General features: G+C 47.2%; 1 protein-coding gene across 4 annotated transcripts in view; it reads right to left on the reverse strand.

The window, feature by feature from the left end:
• The window catches only part of LOC125446890 (GRAM domain-containing protein 2A), a 71467-nt gene extending 49934 nt beyond the window's left edge, over positions 1 to 21533 (reverse strand). For 2 of the 4 annotated variants that reach the window (XM_059640128.1, XM_059640125.1), the window contains exon 1: positions 21216 to 21533. In XM_059640128.1, coding sequence (XP_059496111.1) covers positions 21216 to 21250 — 35 coding nt within the window. In that variant the 5' untranslated portion in view covers positions 21251 to 21533. Of the gene's footprint in view, positions 1 to 20522; positions 20660 to 21215 lie in introns of those variants that run through there. The other 2 variants (XM_048520871.2, XM_059640126.1) reach the window with 2 other exon arrangements.
• Positions 21534 to 21884: the final 351 nt, after the last annotated feature.

The following is a 21884-nucleotide window of genomic DNA, read 5'->3' on the forward strand; positions in this document are numbered from 1 at the left end:
GCTCCTGAAATGCTGCTTGGCCTGCTGTGTTCATCCAGCCCCACACTTTGTTATCTACAATACCTGAAGAATCTTTGTTGTGTTCAAGCCTCACACTCCTCATCTTTGGACATGCGGTGTGGACAGAATGGAGGATCTCTTGTAGACCTGGCCAGGCTGGCTATAACCAGGTCCAGGCAGCAGGGAGGTGGGTGGGGTGGGAGTTCATTACTGCCAGCTGCCCATCCCTCTTCCATGGCTATGTTTGAGCCTGGTTAGAGTGAGGGTGGAGAAAATCTTGTCCAATACTTTCTATGCCTTTATTCCCTGTGCTTTATTCCCACCTCCAATTCTACTTTGGAGATTTAATCCCGACCCTTCCCCCATCACTTTGTTCACAAAAGCATTGCCCTTAACCAGCTTCGCTTGCCTCTGGTTCACAGGCCACATGGGGGCTTTCCCTGGTGGTGGAAAATATCAAATCAAGTTTTTTTTTACACGTGGTGTTTTTACTGAGTCACTGCAAAAAAACAGAATGTGTACCTTGACTGAGTGGCTGTTAATCTGGTCCAATCAGGAAGCACTGGCTGACAGATATAAACAGGAGTGTCAGACTTTCTAACACCGAGAGCTGGCTCTAACGAGGCAGGACAGGAGTCAAGGACTCTCCATGTCTAAATAAAAAGGGTGACCTGGTGGTGGGAATCCAGCCTCTGGAGTTATATCACCTCTGACCATTTCCAGATGATATGTACAAGCTTCTGCCCATTTCCTTTGCTGGTTTTCCCTGCAGTAGGTAACCAGCCCGATACTGCCCACAGCTCAATATATCTTCTGCCATTAATTCGTGGGAATCAAAATTCGATTTTTATTGTGTGGAATCCTGCTACCCTTTAGAGATTCTGTGTGGAAATGTAGACACACAATATACGTGTATCCAACATTCAGCTCATTGTAGAAGCAGGTGAGATCATCGGCACCACAATTAAAAGGTGGAGAACATAAAAGCAAGGATATTACTCCAAACCTTTACAAAACCCTGTTACAGAATGTACGGTGCAGTATCAGGATATTTGCTCCTGTTAGATTTTGGAGATTCACACTTCCAACCAACTGTCTCTCATTCTCTGCGTTATCTCAGCTTTTCTCTCTCGTGCACTTGTCTACTTCTCAGTTATTTGCTTCAAACACTTCCTGCAGCACGGAGTTTCACACTTTAACTGCTCCCCAAGAAATTCTTCTCATTTCCCCGTTGAATTGTTTGTACCTACCAAGTCACACGATACTAGGTCATAGTCCAGCAGGTTTATTTGAAATCACAAGCTTTCGGAGCTTCATGAGAAGTGACTTCCCACTTCACCCGACAAAGGAGCAGCTGTGCAAAATCTTGTGATTTCAAATAAACCTGTTGAGCCTGGTATCGTGAGATTTCAGACTTTGCCTATCTCAGCCCAACACATGCATCTCCACATAGCTTACAAAAAGAAATATTTTTGCCCACATCTCTCCTGCCAAAACGCTTTGTTTGATTGATTGAGTGACTGATTTATTCTCGCATGTACTGAAGTAGAGTGAAAAGCTTTGCTTATGAGCAGGACAGGCACATCGTAGTAAGCAAGGATGTGCAGATCAAAGTGCCTTAGACAGAGACATACAGTCACAGTGCACAGGGCATGCACTAGGTGAGATCAACGTTAGCAAGATCAGTGTTATTTAAGGCTAGAGAGTCCATTCAGTTTGATAAGGGCTGGAAACAAGCTGCTCCTGAATCTGCTTGTGCATGGGTTCAGGCTTCTCTATCTTCTGCCTGATGGAAGATGTTAGAGGAGATCATTACCAGGGTGTGATGGGTCTTTGATGATGTTGGCTGCCTTTCCATGGCAGCGAGCCGGGTAAATGGAGTCTGTGGATGGAAGGTTGGCTTCCATGATGGTCTGGGCTGTGCACGCCACCCTCTGTAGTTTCTCTCAGTCCCGGGCACAGCAGTTGCCGTACCAGACTGGTATGTACCTGGACAGTGCGCTTTCAATGGTACATCTGTAGAAGTTAGTGAGGGAACTTACGGACGTGGCAAATTTCCCGAGACACCTGAAGAAGAGGAGGCCTCGTTGTAATTTCTTTACTGTTGCATCTATGTGGGAATTCCAGGACAGGTTGTTGGTCATCGTCACTCTGGGGAATTTGCTGCCCTCCACCCTCTCAGCCTCAGTTCCATTGATGTAGATGGGGGCGCGTTCTCCTCCTTTCTTTCTGAAGACGATGATCAGTTCTTTAGTTTTGCCAACATTGGGAAAGTGGTTGTTCTCACTGCACCATGCCCCTCTATGTCCCTTCTGTATTTTGACACACTGCTGTTAGATATCCATCCTACTACAGTGGTGTGGTCAGTGAACTTGTAGATAATGCTCATTCAGAATTTGGCAACACTGTTGTGGGTGCAGTAGGGGGCTGAGATGCATCCTTGGGGGGTGAGGGGGGGGGAACCTCCAGTGCAGTGTCATTGAGGAGGAGGCACACGTCCCTATCCTCACTGATTGTGGTCTATGGGTCAGAAAGGTGAGCAACCATGTGTAAAGGCAGAAGCAGGACCAAGGCGACAATTTTGAGATGAGTCTGGGCGGGATGATGGTGTTGAAGGTGGAGCTGTAGTCAATGAGCAGGGGTCGGACAGAGCTGTCTACATAGCCCAGATGTTCACCATTGTAACAACCTCGGTCAAGTTTCCTCAAAGACTTTGCAGAAAGAAACAGGTTCAAACGATTTGATCTTTCCTGACAGGCTGGTACTAGACTGGAGAGATTACGGCCGTCTTCCTTAGCTCACTTGTAAAGTTTGAGATCAGACCCACGCACAGCCACACTATTTTTTAAAAATTCAATCTGAACTGGAAGAGTAATATTCATCAGAAGTTTACCCACTCCTGCAACAACTTGACTACACTTCCTCAAATAAAAAGCAGAATACCGCAGATACTGGAAATCTGAAACAAACAAACAGAAAACTCCAACTCTGGCAGCAGCATCTGTGGAAAGAGAAACAGAGTTAGCGTTTCAGTCTAGTTCTGAAGAAGAGAGAGTCATATTGGACTTGAAAACTTAACTCTGCTCCTGTCTCCACTGATGTTGCCAGACTCGCTGAGTTTCTCTAGCACTTTGTTTTTGTTTGAGATAGAAAGGCGGCTGTTTTTAAAGCAACGGGACTGTAGTCTTCGAAATCACCTGACAGGATAAATAAAGAGACCGTTTCCATTGGGAGAAGGGCTGGTTAACCAGAGGATTCAGGTTTAAGGTGATCAGCTAACTAACCAAACTAGCATTGGTGGGGGGAGCTGTTTACTTAGTAAGTGGCTGAGATGTGGCCTTAAAGGGTAATGGAAGCAGATTTAATTAAAACGTTCAGAATAAATTAGATGAATATGTTCCTAGAGTGTTAGGAACAATTATAGCCCAGTTAGCTCATTGCTTTAGGCGAGATGGAATGAACACCATGTCCCCTACAAGTTTCCGTCTTTCCAGTGCCCATCCTTTTTTTTAAAATGATTCATCATTTCCAAAAGGGGCATGATTCCAAACTTAGGACTAAAGGGATCAAAGGCTACAGGTGAGAAAGCAGGAACAGGGTGCTGTGTTGGATGATCAGCCATGATCATAACGAATGGCGCAGTAGGCTTGAAGGGCCGAATGGCCTCCTCCTGAGTTTGCTGATGACTGCACAGCGTTCAGCACTATCTGTGACTGTTCAGTTGCTGAAGCAGTCCACATCCAAATGCAGCTAGATCTGACCAACAGCCAATAGGTTGGGGCTGACAAATAGCAAATAACAGCCACATCACACAAACGTCAGGCAATGACCATCTCCAATAAGATACACACAATCTAACCAATGTCCATCTCTGAAACATCCACCATCAACCACTGACCAGAAACTAAACAGGACCAGCCACAACAGCAGGCCAGAAGCTGGGAATCCTGCAGGGAGTAACTCACCTCCTGACTCCCCAAAGCCTGTCCACCATCTACAAGGCACAAGTCAGGAGTGTGATGGAATATTCCCCACTTGCCTGGATGGGTGCAGCTCTGAATACACTCAAGAAGCTTGACACCATCCAGGACAAAGCAGCTGCTTGATGGGCACCACATCCACAAACATTCACTCCCTCCTCCACCACCGACACTCAGTAGCAGCAGTGTGTACTGTTCACAAGATGAACTGGAGACATTAACGAAGAATCCTCAGACAGCATCTTCAAATATCACAAGCATTTCCATCTAGAAGGATAAGGAGAACAGATACATGGGAACACCACACTCTGCAAGTTTCTCTCCAAGTCACTCACCATCCTGACTTGAAATATAGCGTTAGCACATCATATGTTCCCGGAGCAAAATCCTGGAATTTCTTATCAAAGGGAATTGAGGGTTTCCCGATGGCAGGTGGACTGCAGCGGATCAATAAGGCAGCTCATCACCACCTTCTCAAGGACTTTTATTAATTGTCTAAACAAGATACCCACATACTGTGAATGAATTTTGAGAGAGAGCCGGACAATAATAACCACATAATTCATTGTTTGTCATGACGATTGAGGGACAGTTAGTGATCAGGCTATTAATGGAACTTTACAGCACAGAAAGAGACCCTTTAGTCTTACTGATCCATACCAACCAGATACCCTGAATTAACCTAGTCCCATTTGCCAGCAACTGGCCCATATCCCGTTCAGCCCTTCCTATTCACATACCCATCCAGATGCCTTTTAAATGTTGTAATTGTACCAGCCTCCACCACTTCCTGAGGCAGCTCATTCTATACACACACCACCCTCTGCATGAAAAAGTTGCCCCTTAGGTCCCTTTTAAATCTTTCCCCTCTCACCTTAAACCTAACGTTGTGTAGTTTTAAATTCCCCTGCTCTAGGGGAAATAAAGACCTTGACTGTTTGCGCTATCCAAGTACCTCATGATTTTAGAAACGGCTATAAAAGGTCACCCCTCACCCGCCAATGGTGGGATCTGGTACCTCAGAGAGGGCAGAGAAACTTCCTGTTTAATGTTGCAGCTGAAAGTCAGCATGAGAGTGTGCAGCATCTCCCACAGTGGGGCCCTGAAACCCACCAGCCTTAAATTCCATGCATGGATTTAAATCCAGAGCCTTCTCTAGGCGTAGGTGCTACCCGTGAAGCCACATATACAATAGACATTAGAACTGAAAGAACTGTGGATACTGTGAATCTGAAGCAAAAACAGAACTTGCTGGGAAAAGCTCAGCAGCATCTGCGCAGAGAAGCCAGAGTTAACATTTCAGGTCCAGTGTAATCCTTCTTCTGGGTTCTGAAGGAGGGTCACTGGACCTGAAACGTTAACTCTAATTTCTCTGCACAGATGCTGCTGAGCTTTTCCCAGCAAGTTCTGTTTCATGTTACACGATAATTGTGCCTTTAAGTTGCAGCATCAGTTTCGGCGCGTCATCAGCCTGTTTGACCTGACTCATGAGGTTCTCTGTTGGGCTTCTAGGAGTCAGACTGTTGTTACTACCAACTATCCCCAAATCTCCGAGAGAGACAAATTCATACCTTCTACCATGAACACAACCAGGCAGTGAGAGCCAGTTCCAATAGCAAGCCTGGCTTTTCCTGCTGTTTTTGGCAGATGCTGAAAGGTACTCGCTAAGTACTGTCCCAGCTTGTTACCATGTCAGACACCATTTGGGTTTGCTTGTTTTTGAAACATTCATTGCTAATGCCAACCTACTTTGTATTTCCCCTGTGTGCTGTCATTAACGAAGCTCCAACACACCCCACCCTCTGCACCCTTCAGTCACACAAGCACATCCTTATCAAGATAACATCTTAAACTGGAAAGAATTGCTTATCATAGTTCAACAAAATGGAGTGGGTTAGCAATGGCAGGGTATGCTACTGCATGGAGCCACTCAGCCAAATCTCAATGCCAATGCCACCTTCGCACACTGGCAAACTACTTTTAACAGATCTGGAAAGAGGAGGGGAAAAAGAATGAAATGGAAGGTCTGTAATATTGCTGAAGAAGAGAGAGACTCAATGGCACAAGGGTGAGTGGGATCAGCAGGCCAGGTGGTCACGCAGCAAGTACAGTTACCTAATGTGGTCACATAATGAAATGTAATGTGGTAATGCAGCAATAGAAAGGTGCAGAGAGAGGTCACCATGGAAGACCGGAGTAGGAGAGTGAAAGTGATCACACCACACTTGCAGATACAGCAGGATGGCTTGGTGCGGGTGTATATTTGGTACCGAGCATCGAGGAGCAACGAATGCAGCAGACGAAATTAACAGATGCAAAGTCACTGCTCCACCTGGAGAGAGACGGTGTTCAGGGACACTAAAGAAGGTGGGAAGGTAGGACACAACAGGACTGGGTTGCATCTCCTCGGTTTGCTTGGGAGGTTCCGTAGCAAGCTGGAGACTGCTGGTGCTGGCTGCAAAGTTGCTCAGGCCCTGGCAGAGGGAATGGTCCCTGACAAAGGAGGGATTGGAAAGATATCTCTGCTAGTCACGCCTCACTGGAGGTGAGACTGCTCACTGAATACGAAGGTACTGTGATGGAACTGAGGGCAAAAAGATAAATCAGTCACAGATCTGGGAGAGGCCAACAAAAGAGCAGATGGGGCAGAGTGGGCTTATGGGCACAGGACTTGGGAGCAGAGCGGACATGACTGGATGATCCATCTCGACCTCCTCCAGTGGTTCCCTGTATCAGAGATACCAGTCTTCAGCCAATTCAATTCACACCACATCATATTAAGAATCGATTAGAGACACTGGATACTGCAAAAGCTATGGACCCTGACAACACTCCAGCAATAGTACTGTAGTATTGTGCTCCAGAACTTGCCGCTCCGCTAGCTAGGCTGTTCCAGTACAGTTACAACACTGGCATCTACCCGACAATGTGGAAAATTGCCCAAGTATGTCCTGTACATAAAAATCAGGACAAATACAACCCGGCCAATTACTCAACTCTCGATCATCAGTAAAGTGATGGAAGGTGTCATCAACAGTGCTATCAAGCAGCACCTGCTCAGCAACACTCGCTTTGGGTTTCGCCAGGCCACTCAGCTCCTGACGTGGACAAAACATGCACAAAAGAGCTAAATTCAAGATGTGAGGTGAGTGACAGCCGTTGAATTACGGATGCATTTGACTGAGAGTGACATCAAGGAGTCCTCACAAAACTGGAACCAATGGGGAATAGGGGGAAATCTCTTCGTTGGTCAGAATCATGCCTGACACATAGGAAGATGGTTGTGGTTGTTGGAGGTCAATCATCTCAGCTCCAAGACATCCCTGCAGGAGTTCCTCAGGGTAGTGCCCCAGGCCCGGGCATCTTCAGCTGCTTCATGGATATCACTCCCTGCATAATCAGGTCAGATGTGGGAACGTTCACGGATGATTGCACAATGTTCAGCACCATTCACCACTACTCAGATACTGAAGCAGCCCATGTCTATGTCCACATCCAAATGCAAAAGGATCTGGACAATATCCAGGTGGCAAATAACATTTCACATCTCGCAAATGCTGGATAATGTCCACCTCCAATAAGAAGCACCTGAACTCTGTCCCTTGATATACAACGGTATTACTATTATTGAATCCCCCACTATTAACATCCTGGATGTTACCATTGATCAGGAACTCAACTGGATTAGCTATGTGAATGCAGTGTCTACAAGCACAGATCAGAGGATGGGAATCCTGCAGTGATCACCTCATCTCTTGACTCCCCAAAGCCTATCCACCATCTGCAAGACACAAGTCGGGAGTGTGATGGAATACTGCACACTTGCCTGGATGGGTGTAGCTCCAATGACACAAGACGATTGGTACCCTCCAAGATAAAGCAGGCACAACATCCCACGAGTGTCCACTCCCTCCACCACCAACACTCAGCAGTAGCAGTGTGTACTATCTACAAGAGCATTGCAGATATTAACCATGTTTCTTTAGCCCAATGGTTCCCAACTTTTTCAGGATCAAGGTACACTTCAGTGAGACAAATAATTCCACACAACGCTCACATTTTTCGGGAGAATTGATACAAATGTCCAAGCCCAGTGGACAATCTCACTTAGAAACATAATATTGGAAGTTCTGGAGGCTTGTGCACACGCAGTTGATAGAGACACCTGATGTGAGCAGGTCAATAACCGACACTGAGGATGCAGAGGCACGGACAGAGCATCAACACTCAGGTACAGGGGGAGTGTGTCCTGATAATTTCACAGCACACTTCTCACCTTAACATGACAACACTAGCTCAAAACTACTGCTTCAGACTGCACCTTCAAAAACCCACAACCACTTCTAACTAGAAGGCCAAGGGCAGCAGATACATGGGAACACCAGCCCCTGCAAGTTCCCCTCCGAGCCACTCACCATCCTCACTTGGAAATGTATCGCTGTTCCTTCACTGTCACTGGGTCAAAATCCTGGAGCATGTGGACTGGAGTGGTTCAAGCAGGCCGCTCACTCGTACCTTCTCATGGGTAACTCGGGACAGGCATTCCATATGCTAGTCGCTGCACTATACGACAACAGACATTGAATCTTTCATCCCACATCAGTAATTTTGCCCTGAGCTAGGAGTTGATTTTCCACACTGCACACCTCCTAGAATGCATCAGGTTAAACAAGATCTCCAAAAATAGCTTCAGTACAAATACCTCTTTGGTTAAACTGAGCTGTCAACAACTCCACTTGAAACGTCACCATGTTTTTTGGGCAAATCGCATTAGAGGTTTCCTGATAACATCTGGAGGAAAGATTACCTACACCAAGAATGGGCCAACTCAAAAATCATTGTATTTAAACAACAGGACTCTGCAATTCCATCTAGAACCAAATCTGTTTCCTACTCAGCTTCAATTCTCTCTCAGATCACAATTTGAAATGTTCCCACATTGGCTGATCAATCCCATCCCATTGCTCATCCTCAGTCCCTCTTCTTAATGGATTAAATACAAGCATTTGCTTTCAGCTTTGCCTGAATCTTGTTTCTGTTTAATCTGTTACCTTCTCTCACATTTTTCCCCACTAATAAACAGAGCAAGTTCCAAACATCCTACCGCTGCACCTTATTGTGTCTTTGTTTTGTCACATATTGTGAAATACTGCTCATCCCTAATTGCCCAGACGGCAGTTAAGAGTCAATCACATTACTGTGGGTCTGGAGTCACATGTAGGCCAGACCAGGTAAGGATGGCAGAGATAGTAGGAACTGCAGATGCTGGAGAATCTGAGATAACAAGGTGTGAAGCTGGATGAACACAGCAGGCCAAGCAACATCAGAGGAGCAGGAAAGCTTGACGTTTCAGGCCTAGACCCTTCTTCAGAAATCAAGAAAGGATGGCAGTTTCCTTCCCTAAAGGACATTAGTGAGCAGATGGATTTTTCTGACAATGGTTTCATAATCATCAGTAGCTTCTTCTAGATTTTCATCTGCCATGAGCAGGATCCAAACTCGGGTTTGGATCACCTGGGTCTCTGGATTAATAGTCTAGCGACAATGTCACTAGTGCATCGCCTCCCCCTCTTCCTTATGCTAGCCATCTGGTCTCCCTAAGTGCATGTGCCAGTGACGGAAGCTGACTGCACTGAGATCCTGTCTTGTCGTGAACTTGATTTTAAAAAAAGGTCCACTCCCCACCAGACTAGCTATAGTATTGAATCATGTCAGGATGCATGCATCAAGGTGAATTCTACACCAATTTTAAACTCTCATTTGTGCGGATAAGTGTTGCTGGCCGGGTTAGCATTTTAACCCATTGTTTATTGCCAATGGGAAGATAGTCGTAGACAGACATTAACAACACTGCACATTAACACAATGTCCCTTCTATCTGGCAACCTCATCGCTTTAGCCAATGAGGAGGCTATTGCTTGATTCAAACACAATAAAACATAAAAACACATTTGTAGTTCCATTGTTAAGTCTCTGAACAAGGGGCTGTGCCTGAACTTACAGAGAGCAGGTGAACGTGTCCTATTTAGACAGACTACTGCTGGGGAGGGAGTTTCAGGATTCTCAACACTCGATGTTCAGGGAACATCATAATGAAACAATGGCTTGGGAGAAATTCCTTACTTACACAGCAGCCTGTATGATGTCAGTCAGCATGCCCGAAAGTGCTTGTAAACTGCAAAGTATGAAAGCCACTAGTTGCAAGACACAGCAGGTTAAATTATTCCATTAGCAATTTTTAAAAAATCTACTGCCAAAGTACTGTTTAAAAAAAATCCATCTGCTTTGGAGTAAGTATTGTGTTTAGAAGTCAATGATGTGTCTTTTGACACAGGGTTAGTCAGCTGATTGAGAAAACAGCTCTATTCTTTGTACAGTCAAAATGTTAGGCTTAAACAATCCTACAGCTTTCCTGAGGTAGGCAGGACAGAGCCTTTTTCCAGGCACACCTTTGTCCTTTGTAACTAGTTTTGAGTATTTGATCTTGTAAGCACAAGCCTTCGGGAAGGAATACGTCATTTGATTGCTATAGTGATTATAGTTCTCACCACTGCTTGTTTCTTAATTCCTTCCATCTTGTTTCCTTCAGAGCTCATACACCCAACCTCATGATTGCTCATAAACAGTACTCAGGCAGGAAGGGCACGGTGAATCTATGGCAGTGTCAAATTCTGCACGGCATATTTCAGGAAGGACACCCAATGTGATTTACCGGGATAATATCAGGAAGGGGATTTCCATTGTGTGGACAGACCAGAATTGCTGTCCTTGTAACTGAGGGAAGATTTAATAGAGATTTACAGATTTATGAAGGGTTTTGACAGAGCAGATGGAAGAAATTTTTTTTAAACCACTTTGTTTTATCTCATTCATTTATTGTCTGTCACTAATTACCAGAGAGCAGTTACAATCAGCCACATTGGGTTTCGGAGCCATTTGTTGTTGAGAACAGATAAGGTTGACAGATTCCTTTCTACGAAGGATGAGGGTGCATTAGGGAGCCACTCACATTAGTGAAGCAGATGGACTTTTTACAACAATCTGACAATGAGTAAGCTTTTAATTCCAGATTTTTATTGAATTGAAATGTCACCATCTGCTGTGGTGGGATTTGAACCCAGGTCTCCACAGCTTTAGCCTGGGGCTCTAGATTACTAATCTACTATATTACCATTATACCACCACCTTAACCTAGAATAGGATTAGACAGGGCGGTGGAGGCAGATTCGGGAATGACTTTTAAAACATAATTAGATAACTACTTAAATCTGAAAGAGTTTCAGGGCAACAAGGAACGAGCAGGAGTGTGGCAGTATAGCATATCTCTACCAGACAGCCTCCTCACTCTCCCCTATTTATTCCAGAACCCTCTCCCCATCCCCCTCTCTGAAGGGTCTAGGCCTGAAACGTCAGCTTTTGTGCTCCTGAGATGCTGCTGGGCCTGCTGTGTTCATCCAGCCTCACATTTTATTATCTTGGAGCCTCCTCACTGCTGTCACCAAGCCTGTGAGCAGTGCATTACCAGCTCAGCAGAGGTCAACAAAGCAGGGTTCAGGCCTCAGTGTAAGCTTTGGCCTCAAGGGAAATGAATTTGATGCAAAAAATTAAAAAGAGTTAAGGGACCTGCACACACACAGGATCCTAGGCTTTCTCCACAGAAGCGCACAGAACAAAGGCAAGGGTGTTAGTCTAAAGCTGTTTAAATCCTGGCTCAGCCTCGACTGTAGTAGTGGGCTCAACAGACAGAACTTTACAGGGAGGATGCAGTGCAGAAAAAAGATTCACGTGATTAGTTCCCAACGGTGGAGGGATCACAAATATGAGGATGTTAGAGGAGTGACCACCTCTACCTATAATTACCGTGCAGTGAGAAGAAACGGATCTCTCGCATTGCTGTAGAACAATATCTGTCTCAGCACTAATCTATATTCTCAATCTTCACATTGGGATTTTAGCTAAAGAGGAAACTAAATGCAAATCTCAAAAGGAGATTAATGGTGAGTTAAAGATAACAAAGTGTGGAGCTGGATGAACACAGCAGGCCAAGCAGCATCTCAGGGGCACAAAAGCTGACGTTTCGGGCCTACACCCTTCATCAGAGAGGGGGAATGGGGTGAGGGTTCTGGAATAAATAGGGAGAGAGGGGGAGGCGGACCGAAGATGGAGAGAAAAGATGATAAGTGGGGAGGAGAGTATAGGTGGGGAGGTAGGGAGGGGATAGGCCAGTCCAGGGAAGACGGACAGGTCAAGGAGGTGGGAGAGGTAGTAGATAGGAAATGGAGGTGTGGCTTGAGGTCGGAGGAAGGGATGGGTGAGAGGAAGAACAGGTTAGGGAGGCAGAGACAGGCTGGGCTGGTTTTGGGATGCAGTGGGGGGAGGGGACGAGCTGGGCTGGTTGTGTGATGCAGTGGGGGGAGGGGACGAACTGGGCTGGAATCTCCCCTTCCCCCACCGCATCCCAATACCAGCCCAGCTCATCCCCTCCCCCCACTGCATCCCAAAACCAGCCCAGCCTGTCTCTGCCTCCCTAACCTGTTCTTCCTCTCACCCAACCCTTCCTCCCACCCCAAGCGGCACCTCCATTTCCTACCTACTAACCTCATCCCACCTCCTTGACCTGTCCATCTTCCCTGGACTGACCTATCCCCTCCCTACCTCCCCACCTATACTCTCCTCCCCACCTATCTTCTTTTCTCTCCATCTTCGGTCCGCCTCCCCCTCTCTCCCTATTTATTCCAGAACCCTCTCCCCATTCCCCTCTCTGATGAAGGGTCTAGGCCCGAAACGTCAGCTTTTGTGCTCCTGAGATGCTGCTTGCCCTGCTGTGATCATCCAGCTCCACACTTTATTATTTTGGATTCTCCAGCATCTGCAGTTCCCATTATCTCTAATGGTGAGTTAATCTGTATAGAGCCTGATGGATTGGGAGTTGATGTTGGTCATAACACTGCTGTTGCTCAATGGGTTGAGGTCATGGATGTCCATCAGACTAGGTAGACAGGGGCCTGGGTTTTACAGCTCAACCCTCTGACAGTGCAGCTCTAACTCTACACTGATAGGCCTCAGGGGCAACTTCGGCTTGTTGTCCTGGAGATCACAGAGGGGAGGGAATGGAATCGGAGCACGTGGCCAATTGATCAGTAAAAGAAGTGGGAACCTCTTCCCTTGTTCCATCAGATCACAATTACTCTGCATTTTATCACAGGATCACAGCATCATTGCAGTGCAGAAGGAAGCCATTCAGCCCATCATTCTTGAACTGATTCTAATCCCTAGTGTCAATGTCCTGCTTTTTCTCAATGTCCCTGTACACCATTTCAATACAAGTGGCCACACAAAACCATCTTTCATGCCTCAGCTGAATCTACCTCCACATTTCCTGGCAGCGCATTTCAGACCCTAAATGCTCGCTATGTGAAAAGGTTTATCTCACATCACCCTTGCCTTGTTTGCAAATCACTTTGAATTTGTGCCCTTCTTTTCCACCCACATTTACCCATCTTTGGGCTGGTGCGTTTTAAAAAAAAAAAAAAAAAAAAAAATCGCTGCTGTTCGGGGACGCAGTGTTGATCTTTAAAACAGCTTAAAAATCTTTCAACAGTATCAGGAATGCAATTCATCTTTAGCTGGGAGGCAAAGTAAGCAAAAGGATCTCTCCCAGCTCAGCCTTGATGGGCCCCAGTGAATGGTCTGGGTTTGTAGCCGGCTGTGAACATGGTCTGTACTCATTTTTGGGTACATTAGTCACCTGTTCACCAACATTTGGCATGGAAGCCATTGATTCTGGATTGGTTTTGACAATGGGAACACCATTCCTGAAACACATGGGAATATACATTTCATTCATCCTGCTCAATTTAAGCGCAGCTTGCTTTTTCCACCAGTCACTGTAAGAGACAGAAGTTTTCAGGATTTGAGAAAATATAAACAGATTCAGGAAAAGGGAAGGGGTAGTAGGAACTGCAGATGCTGAAGAATCTGAGATAACAAGGTGTAGAGCTGGACGAACACAGCAGGCCGAGCGGCATCAGAGGAGCAGGAAAGCTGACGTTTCGGGGTCGAGACCCTTCAGAAGTTTTCTGAAGAAGGGTCTCGACCCCGAAACGTCAAACTTTCCTGCTCCTCTGATGCCGCTTGGCCTGCCGGATTCGATTCAGCTCCTGTTCTGGGCAGGGTACAACAGTGTGGTTGGATTTGAGAAGTGGAGAGAACAGAAGTGAGAGAAATGGGAACAAAGTGAAACATGGCAGGATATTAGGAACAGAAGGAGACCACTCAGCCCTTCGGACTTCAATCAGGTCAGGACTGACCCATACCGCTGTACAGTGTACATGGGCAAACTGACCTCAATTGGTGAAGCATGACAGCACCCCCTTGTTAGCTTCAGATCTTAGCTGTATAATCAAAAAGCTACATCTGACTGTGGGCAGTGGGTGTATGGAACTCAGTAACTACCAGGGTGGTTGAGACTGGTATCCTCAAGATATTTCTGAAGTATTTAGATGAAATGCTAAGCCATACAAGGCTATGAGCCACGTGCTGAAAAATAGGATTAGAATGGGCTGAGAGGCCTCTTTTTGAATTTTAATGGCCAGGACACGCTTAATGGTATGGACTAAAAATTACATTCCACAGAGACTGGTCACCGTACGTGAAGTGAGAGAAGGAAACAATCATTTCCAGGATAATAAAATGTGAGGCTGGATGAACACAGCAGGCCAAGCAGCATCTCAGGAGCACAAAAGCTGACGTTTCGGGCCTGGACCCTTCATCAGAGAGGGGGATGGGGGGAGGGAACTGGAATAAATAGGGAGAGAGGGGGAGGCGGACCGAAGATGGAGAGTAAAGAAGATAGGTGGAGAGGGTGTAGGTGGGGAGGTAGGGAGGGGATAGGTCAGTCCAGGGAAGACGGACAGGTCAAGGAGGTGGGATGAGGTTAGTAGGTAGATGGGGGTGCGGCTTGGGGTGGGAGGAAGGGATGGGTGAGAGGAAGAACCGGTTAGGGAGGCAGAGACAGGTTGGACTGGTTTTGGGATGCAGTGGGTGGGGGGGGAAGAGCTGGGCTGGTTGTGTGGTGCAGTGGGGGGAGGGGATGAACTGGGCTGGTTTAGGGATGCAGTGGGGGAAGGGGAGATTTTGAAACTGGTGAAGTCCACATTGATACCATATGGCTGCAGGGTTCCCAGGCGGAATATGAGTTGCTGTTCCTGCAACCTTCGGGTGGCATCATTGTGGCAGTGCAGGAGGCCCATGATGGACATGTCATCAAGAGAATGGGAGGGGGAGTGGAAATGGTTTGCGACTGGGAGGTGCAGTTGTTTGTTGCGAACTGAGCGGAGGTGTTCTGCAAAGCGGTCCCCAAGCCTCCGCTTGGTTTCCCCAATGTAGAGAAAGCCGCACCGGGTACAGTGGATGCAGTATATCACATTGGCAGATGTGCAGGTGAACCTCTGCTTAATGTGGAATGTCATCTTGGGGCCTGGGATGGGGGTGAGGGAGGAGGTGTGGGGACAAGTGTAGCATTTCCTGCCACCCAAGACATTTTTCCATCCCCACCCCTGTCTGCTTTCCGGAGAGACCACTCTCTCCGTGACTCCCTTGTTCGCTCCACACTGCCCTCCAACCCCACCACACCCGGCACCTTCCCCTGCAACCGCAGGAAATGCTACACTTGTCCCCACACCTCCTCCCTCACCCCCATCCCAGGCCCCAAGATGACATTCCACATTAAGCAGAGGTTCACCTGCACATCTGCCAATGTGATATACTGCATCCACTGTACCCGGTGCGGCTTTCTCTACATTGGGGAAACCAAGCGGAGGCTTGGGGACCGCTTTGCAGAACACCTCCGCTCAGTTCGCAACAAACAACTGCACCTCCCAGTCGCAAACCATTTCCACTCCCCCTCCCATTCTCTTGATGACATGTCCATCATGGGCCTCCTGCACTGCCACAATGATGCCACCCGAAGGTTGCAGGAACAGCAACTCATATTCCGCCTGGGAACCCTGCAGCCATATGGTATCAATGTGGACTTCACCAGTTTCAAAATCTCCCCTTCCCCCACTGCATCCCTAAACCAGCCCAGTTCATCCCCTCCCCCCACTGCACCACACAACCAGCCCAGCTCTTCCCCCTCCACCCACTGCATCCCAAAACCAGTCCAACCTGTCTCTGCCTCCCTAACCGGTTCTTCCTCTCACCCATCCCTTCCTCCCACCCCCAGCCGCACCCCCAGCTACCTACTAACCTCATCCCACCTCCTTGACCTGTCCGTCTTCCCTGGACTGACCTATCCCCTCCCTACCTCCCCACCTACACCCTCTCCACCTATCTTCTTTACTCTCCATCTTCGGTCCGCCTCCCCCTCTCTCCCTATTTATTCCAGTTCCCTCCCCCCATCCCCCTCTCTGATGAAGGGTCCAGGCCCGAAACGTCAGCTTTTGTGCTCCTGAGATGCTGCTTGGCCTGCTGTGTTCATCCAGCCTCACATTTTATTATCTTGGAATCTCCAGCATCTGCAGTTCCCATTATCTCTGATACAATCATTTCCAGGCTGTCTTATGAATTCTCGTGTGTTTGGTTCTCCTAGTCCAAGGCAGGGGATCAAGCCTGTCACATTTTATTTTCAAGTGGGTAGCACGGTGGCTCAGTGGTCAGCACTGCAGCCTCACAGCACCAGGGACCCGGGTTCAATTCCAGCCTCGGGCAACTGACTGTGCGGGGTTTGCACATTCCCCCCGTGTCTGTGTGGGTTTCCTCCGGGTGCTCCGGTTCCCTCCCACAGTCCAAAGATGTGCAGGCTAGGTGGATTGGCCATGCTAAATTGCCCGTAGTGTTCAGGGGTGTGTGGGTTATAGGGGGATGGGTCTGGGTGGGATGCTCCAAAGGGCAGTGTGGACTTGTTGGGCCGACGGGCCTGCTTCCACACTGTAGGGAATCTAAACTAAACATGCTGTAAACTATTGACTAGGGAGTTACGTTTTATTTTATAGTTAATTTCTCATAAATTGCTACAAAATTATTCTATCCATTTTCTTTGCCGAATCTGAGAATCTAGAGATCAGTTTGACCACCCCCCCCAACGCTCAAATCATAGAATCCCTACAGTGCAGATGGAGGCCATTCAGCCCATCCAATCAGCACCAACCTCCCAAGAGCATCTCACAACCTTCCCTGCCACCACCAACCCCCCCCACCCCCCGATCCTATCCCTGTAAACCTGCATTTCCCATGGCTAGCCCACCTAGCCTGCACAACGCAGGGCAATTCCCCATGGCCAATCCACCTAACCTGCACATCTCTGGACTGTGGGAGGAAATCGGAGACCTCAGGAAACTCATGCAGACACACACAATTTGCAAACTCCGCGCAGACAGACAGTTGCCCGAGGGTGGAATCAAACCCTGGTCCCAGGTGCTGTGAGGCAGCAGTGCTAACCGCTGAGACACCGTGAATCTCAAAGAGACTATAACAAAGACAAGTTTCCTGTTCAACCTTGGTCATTCTGGTGTCTCTGTGCCCTCAATGGTACCCAGTACTCTGGGATGGTCAGATAATTCTGAGCAGAGACAACGGGGATCGAGAGCCATGTTGAGTGGGCAGCAGGAACAGGCTAAAGCCCTTTGGTAAATGAGACAGTGGGACCCTCCAGATAAGTCTGAATGGGCAAAAGATGGAACAAACAAACTGCACTGAAATCAAATTCTTTCAGGTTAGTTCATTGTAACGTCAGTGTTCTTTATCCTGATGTTCAGACTTCTGTTACCCATTACATTTACTACGTCACTGAAACAGTCTCTTAGAATGATTCCTTAAAATAATGACCTCAGCCCAAAGCAGTAACTAATTGTACTCTGCCCTCTCAGTCTCTGTTCTAAAATGATTTCACTCCGTTAGACAAAGCCACTCTCAATCTTTGACTCTAATATAGACTGGGGGTACTATGGAGGGAGTTCTGATTCAAGACTTCTGGGGAGGGGGGTGTGGGAATGGGAATAAATGTGTGCAGCGATGGCATCTGATGGAGTGGGGAAGGTAATAGTTGTCCTACCCCTCGTCCAAAAAGCAACATTGGAAAGAGACTTGGCTTCTCCAGAAAGCTAATTCATCCCCGTTCGGTACTATGGACACTATTGGCGACTTTATTGAAAGAGGGATGTAAATGTGCAGTTCAGATCGGGCTTCTCAGACTGGACAAGGAGCTGGTCATACAGCCGTACAGTCGTACAGCACAGAAACACACCTTTCAGTCCAACTAGCCCACACCAATCCTGTTCCCAAACTAAATTAGTCCCACTTGCCCATATTTGTCCAAATCTTTTCTATTCATGCATTTATCCAAATATCCTGCAAATGCTGTAACTCTACCTGTATTCACCACTTCCTGCGAAGTTAATTCCACACACTGACCATTCTTTATGTAAACAAAATTGACCCTTATGTCCTTTTAAATCTTTCTCCTCTCACCTTAGAAGTATGCCCCCTATGTTTTGTACTTCCCCACCTTCGGGGAAAGACCTTTGCTATTCGTCTCATCTATACCGTCTTGTGACAAAAGGCCAGCCAGGCTAGACTTGTATCTGCTGGAGTTTAGAAGATTAAGAAGAAAGTTTAATAGAACATAGAAGATCCTGAGGGATAGCAAGACCTGCCAATGCAGGAGTCTTAGATAACATGGGGTGGAGCTGGAGGAACACAGCAGGCCAGGCAGCAGCACAGTGGCGGGGAAGTTGACGTTTCGGGTTGGGACCCTTCTTCAGAAATGGGCCCACCCAAAACGTCAGCTTTTCTGCTCCTCTGATGTTGCCTGGCCTCCTGTGTTCCTCTCACTCCACACTGCTAAAGATCCTGAGTAACCTTGGCAGCTGGACAGGAAGCGAATGTGGAAAAATTTGTTTAAAAATAAGGGATCTTTAAGACAGAGAAGAGGAGAAATATTTTCTCATTGAGACATTGGAACTCTCCCTGTGAATGCAGTCAATCCAGATTCCCAACTATTTTTCGAGCAGAGACAGATATATTATTGAGAGATTATGGGAACTGCAGACGCTGGAGAATCCATGACAACAAAGCGTGAAGCTGGATGAACACAGCAGGACAAGCAGCATCTTAGGAGCACAAAAGCTTCTGTGCTCCTAAGATGCTACTTGGCCTGCTGTGTTCATCCAGCTCCACACTTTGTTATCCCTATATTATTGCTGAGAAAGGGAGTGAAAGTTTACCAGGGTGGGGATGTGGAGTTATCAGGTCAACCATGATTGTATTGAAAGGCAGAGCAGCCTAGAGTTATCTCCTGCTCCTAATTTGTAGGTTTGTGTGTTTTGGCATTTAATTTTCCTGAGGCCTGGGAAACCTAGCCAGCTTGTGAATCCTGAAAAACAGGTTAATGCAGGGACAACGAGGTGTAATGCTGGATGAACACAGCAGGCCAAGCAGAGTCAGAGCAGCAGGAAGGCAGACGAAACGTCAGCTTTCCTGCTCCTCTGATGCTGCTTGGCCTGTTGTGCTCATCCAGCTCTACACCTTGTTATCTCAGATTCTCCAGCATTGGCAGTTCCTACTGTAACTTAAACCAGGGGCAATCTTCTAGAAATATTTCAGTTAACTTGTCTCTTGTTCCACCTCAGTAAAATCCTAAAAACTTGGGGTGGCTCTGAGAGTTTTGCAAATGATAATATCTGTCCAGCCAGTTCATACAGTGCCTACATTCCAGCTGACTTCCCAAAGCCTGTCCATCATTACAGGAATGATGTGGAAGCACTGGAAATGGTGCAGAGGAGATTTACCAGGATGTTGCCTGGTCTGGAGCGAAGGTCTTATGAGAAAAGGCTGAGGGACCTGAGGCTGTTTTGCTTAGAGAGAAGAAGGTTAAGAGGTGGCCTAATAGAGACATACATAGATATAGGACAGATGTCAGAGGTAGGTTCTTTACTCAGAGAGTAGTAAGGGTGTGGAATGCCCTGCCTGCAACAGGAGTAGACTCGCAAAGTTTAAGGGCATTTAAATGGTCATTGGATAAACATATGGATAATAATAGAATAGTGTCGGTTAGATGGGCTTCAGTTTGGTTTCATAGGTCGGCACAATGCTGAGGGCCGAAGGGCCTGTACTGTGCTGTAGTGTTCTTTGTTCCCTCATCTGCTGCACCCTATCTCAAGGCTGACAGTAACACCCCTGTGAGAATGTCAAGATGGGGGGGGAAGCAGGGCTGCTTGTGAGGGTGTAACAGAAACACAGCTGCTGTAACTCAGCCAGAGACTTTACAGCCTCAGAACCTGCCAGCCCACAGTCACAGCTGCGAGGGATATTACCAAATACCACCCTCTCCAGCCCCCCAGCATTTCCTAAATTTTGTTTCAAACCTGCTCCAATCTCACATGTGCAGGTTCTAATTTGCCCTGTCACAGCCTATTAATCTGTACAAAACTGAGACGACTAAAATCAAAAATAAAACCTTTAAAAGCAGCAGCATCTGTGTCTGTCTCTCTTTGATTCATCAGGCTCTTGTCTCTCTCTCTCTCAAAGGCGCTGGGGGCTCACCTGGCAAATCATATTCCGGGGCTAGATTCTCCCACTTGTTAAAATGTACACATTCAAAAAGCTCTTTGTCCAGCCGGGTGATCGGTGCCACTGTGAGACTGCTTCTAGTAAGTATGTTTCAGTTCCATATTTACCATTCGTGCGCTGTCCATCATCACATGATGCCGTGTGTTACACAAGGACTGTGCATTTATTAAAATGCCTTTTGTTTCTCATGACAGAGAGAGAGGAGGCAGAGAGATAACTAGCTGATTGAGCTGTGGTCAGTTGTTTCCGCTTTTAGAGGGGGAGGGGGATTCAGCACAAAACATTGCACAGACATGCCACGGAGTAAAATGTTCATCGTGCACCCGAATGACAGCGTTCCCTTTTGAAAGCTGTGTTCAGAGGGGACAGGGTTATGGAGAAAACTCTGCAACAGCTTGTCTCAACCAGGTCAAAAACAGATCCACATCCCCCCCCCATACACACACACGCACACAGCCCCCAACTACAGCTTGTGTACTGTCTGTATCATGTCATTTTGCTTAAAAAGGGGGGGAACAGTTCAGAAGGAAAAGCTTTAATCTGGCGATTATTTCAGCCTGAGCCAGACTCTAAAAAGGAGCCACTTCAAACGTCCAGCTGTACAAGCCACCAGCACACAGACACAGGCAATAAAACAACGTTAGAAAGTTCCCAGCTGGCACTCACCTGTAGCTGCCGTGCCTAGCTTTCAGTGCAGTCATGCCATAATCTTTGAAGGCAGCAACTTGTTTAAAAAGCCCGTCAGCAAGGTTAGAGAGTGCAGTGTGTTGTCGGAGCTGAGGCAGGGTGTGGCTAGAGAAAATATTCAGACACTTTTAAATCCGCGAAGGAGCACCTCCCACACAGAAAACCACAGACAGCAAACATGAGAGCTCAGCTGCATCCTCCCAAGCAGGGGGGTTACAAAGCCAAACTTGTGGGGATCAGGTTTCAAAGGGGAAGTGAGCTTGAATTAAATGGGAAAAAGGGGAGGGGAAGAGGCAGCTTTTCGTGACGAGGGAGATCCCAGTGAAAAGGCGTTGTTGTTCATGGGGGGGGGGTTCGAATCCGGGCCAAGAAAACAACTCACAGCAACATCCTGAGTACAGTTAGCATCAAAGGAGCCCAACGTAAAGCTGGAGCTGTCACACTGAGGGGAGGGGGGGTTCTTGAGCCAGAATCTTCAACGTACAGGAGGAGACTCGGGGGTGGGGGTGGTGGTTAAGTATCCGTTAGAGTGAGCCTCCTGTTGTACTCATTGACCCTGGTAATAACACCTACAGGGCAACTGTTCAACGCAAAAGCACTTCGTCGGCTGCGGAACGCTTAGGCATCCCTGCAGTTGCGAACGGCGCT

This window comes from Stegostoma tigrinum, chromosome 36 (assembly GCF_030684315.1).
Source record: "Stegostoma tigrinum isolate sSteTig4 chromosome 36, sSteTig4.hap1, whole genome shotgun sequence".
In the NCBI taxonomy this organism is placed as follows: Eukaryota; Metazoa; Chordata; class Chondrichthyes; order Orectolobiformes; family Stegostomatidae; genus Stegostoma; species Stegostoma tigrinum.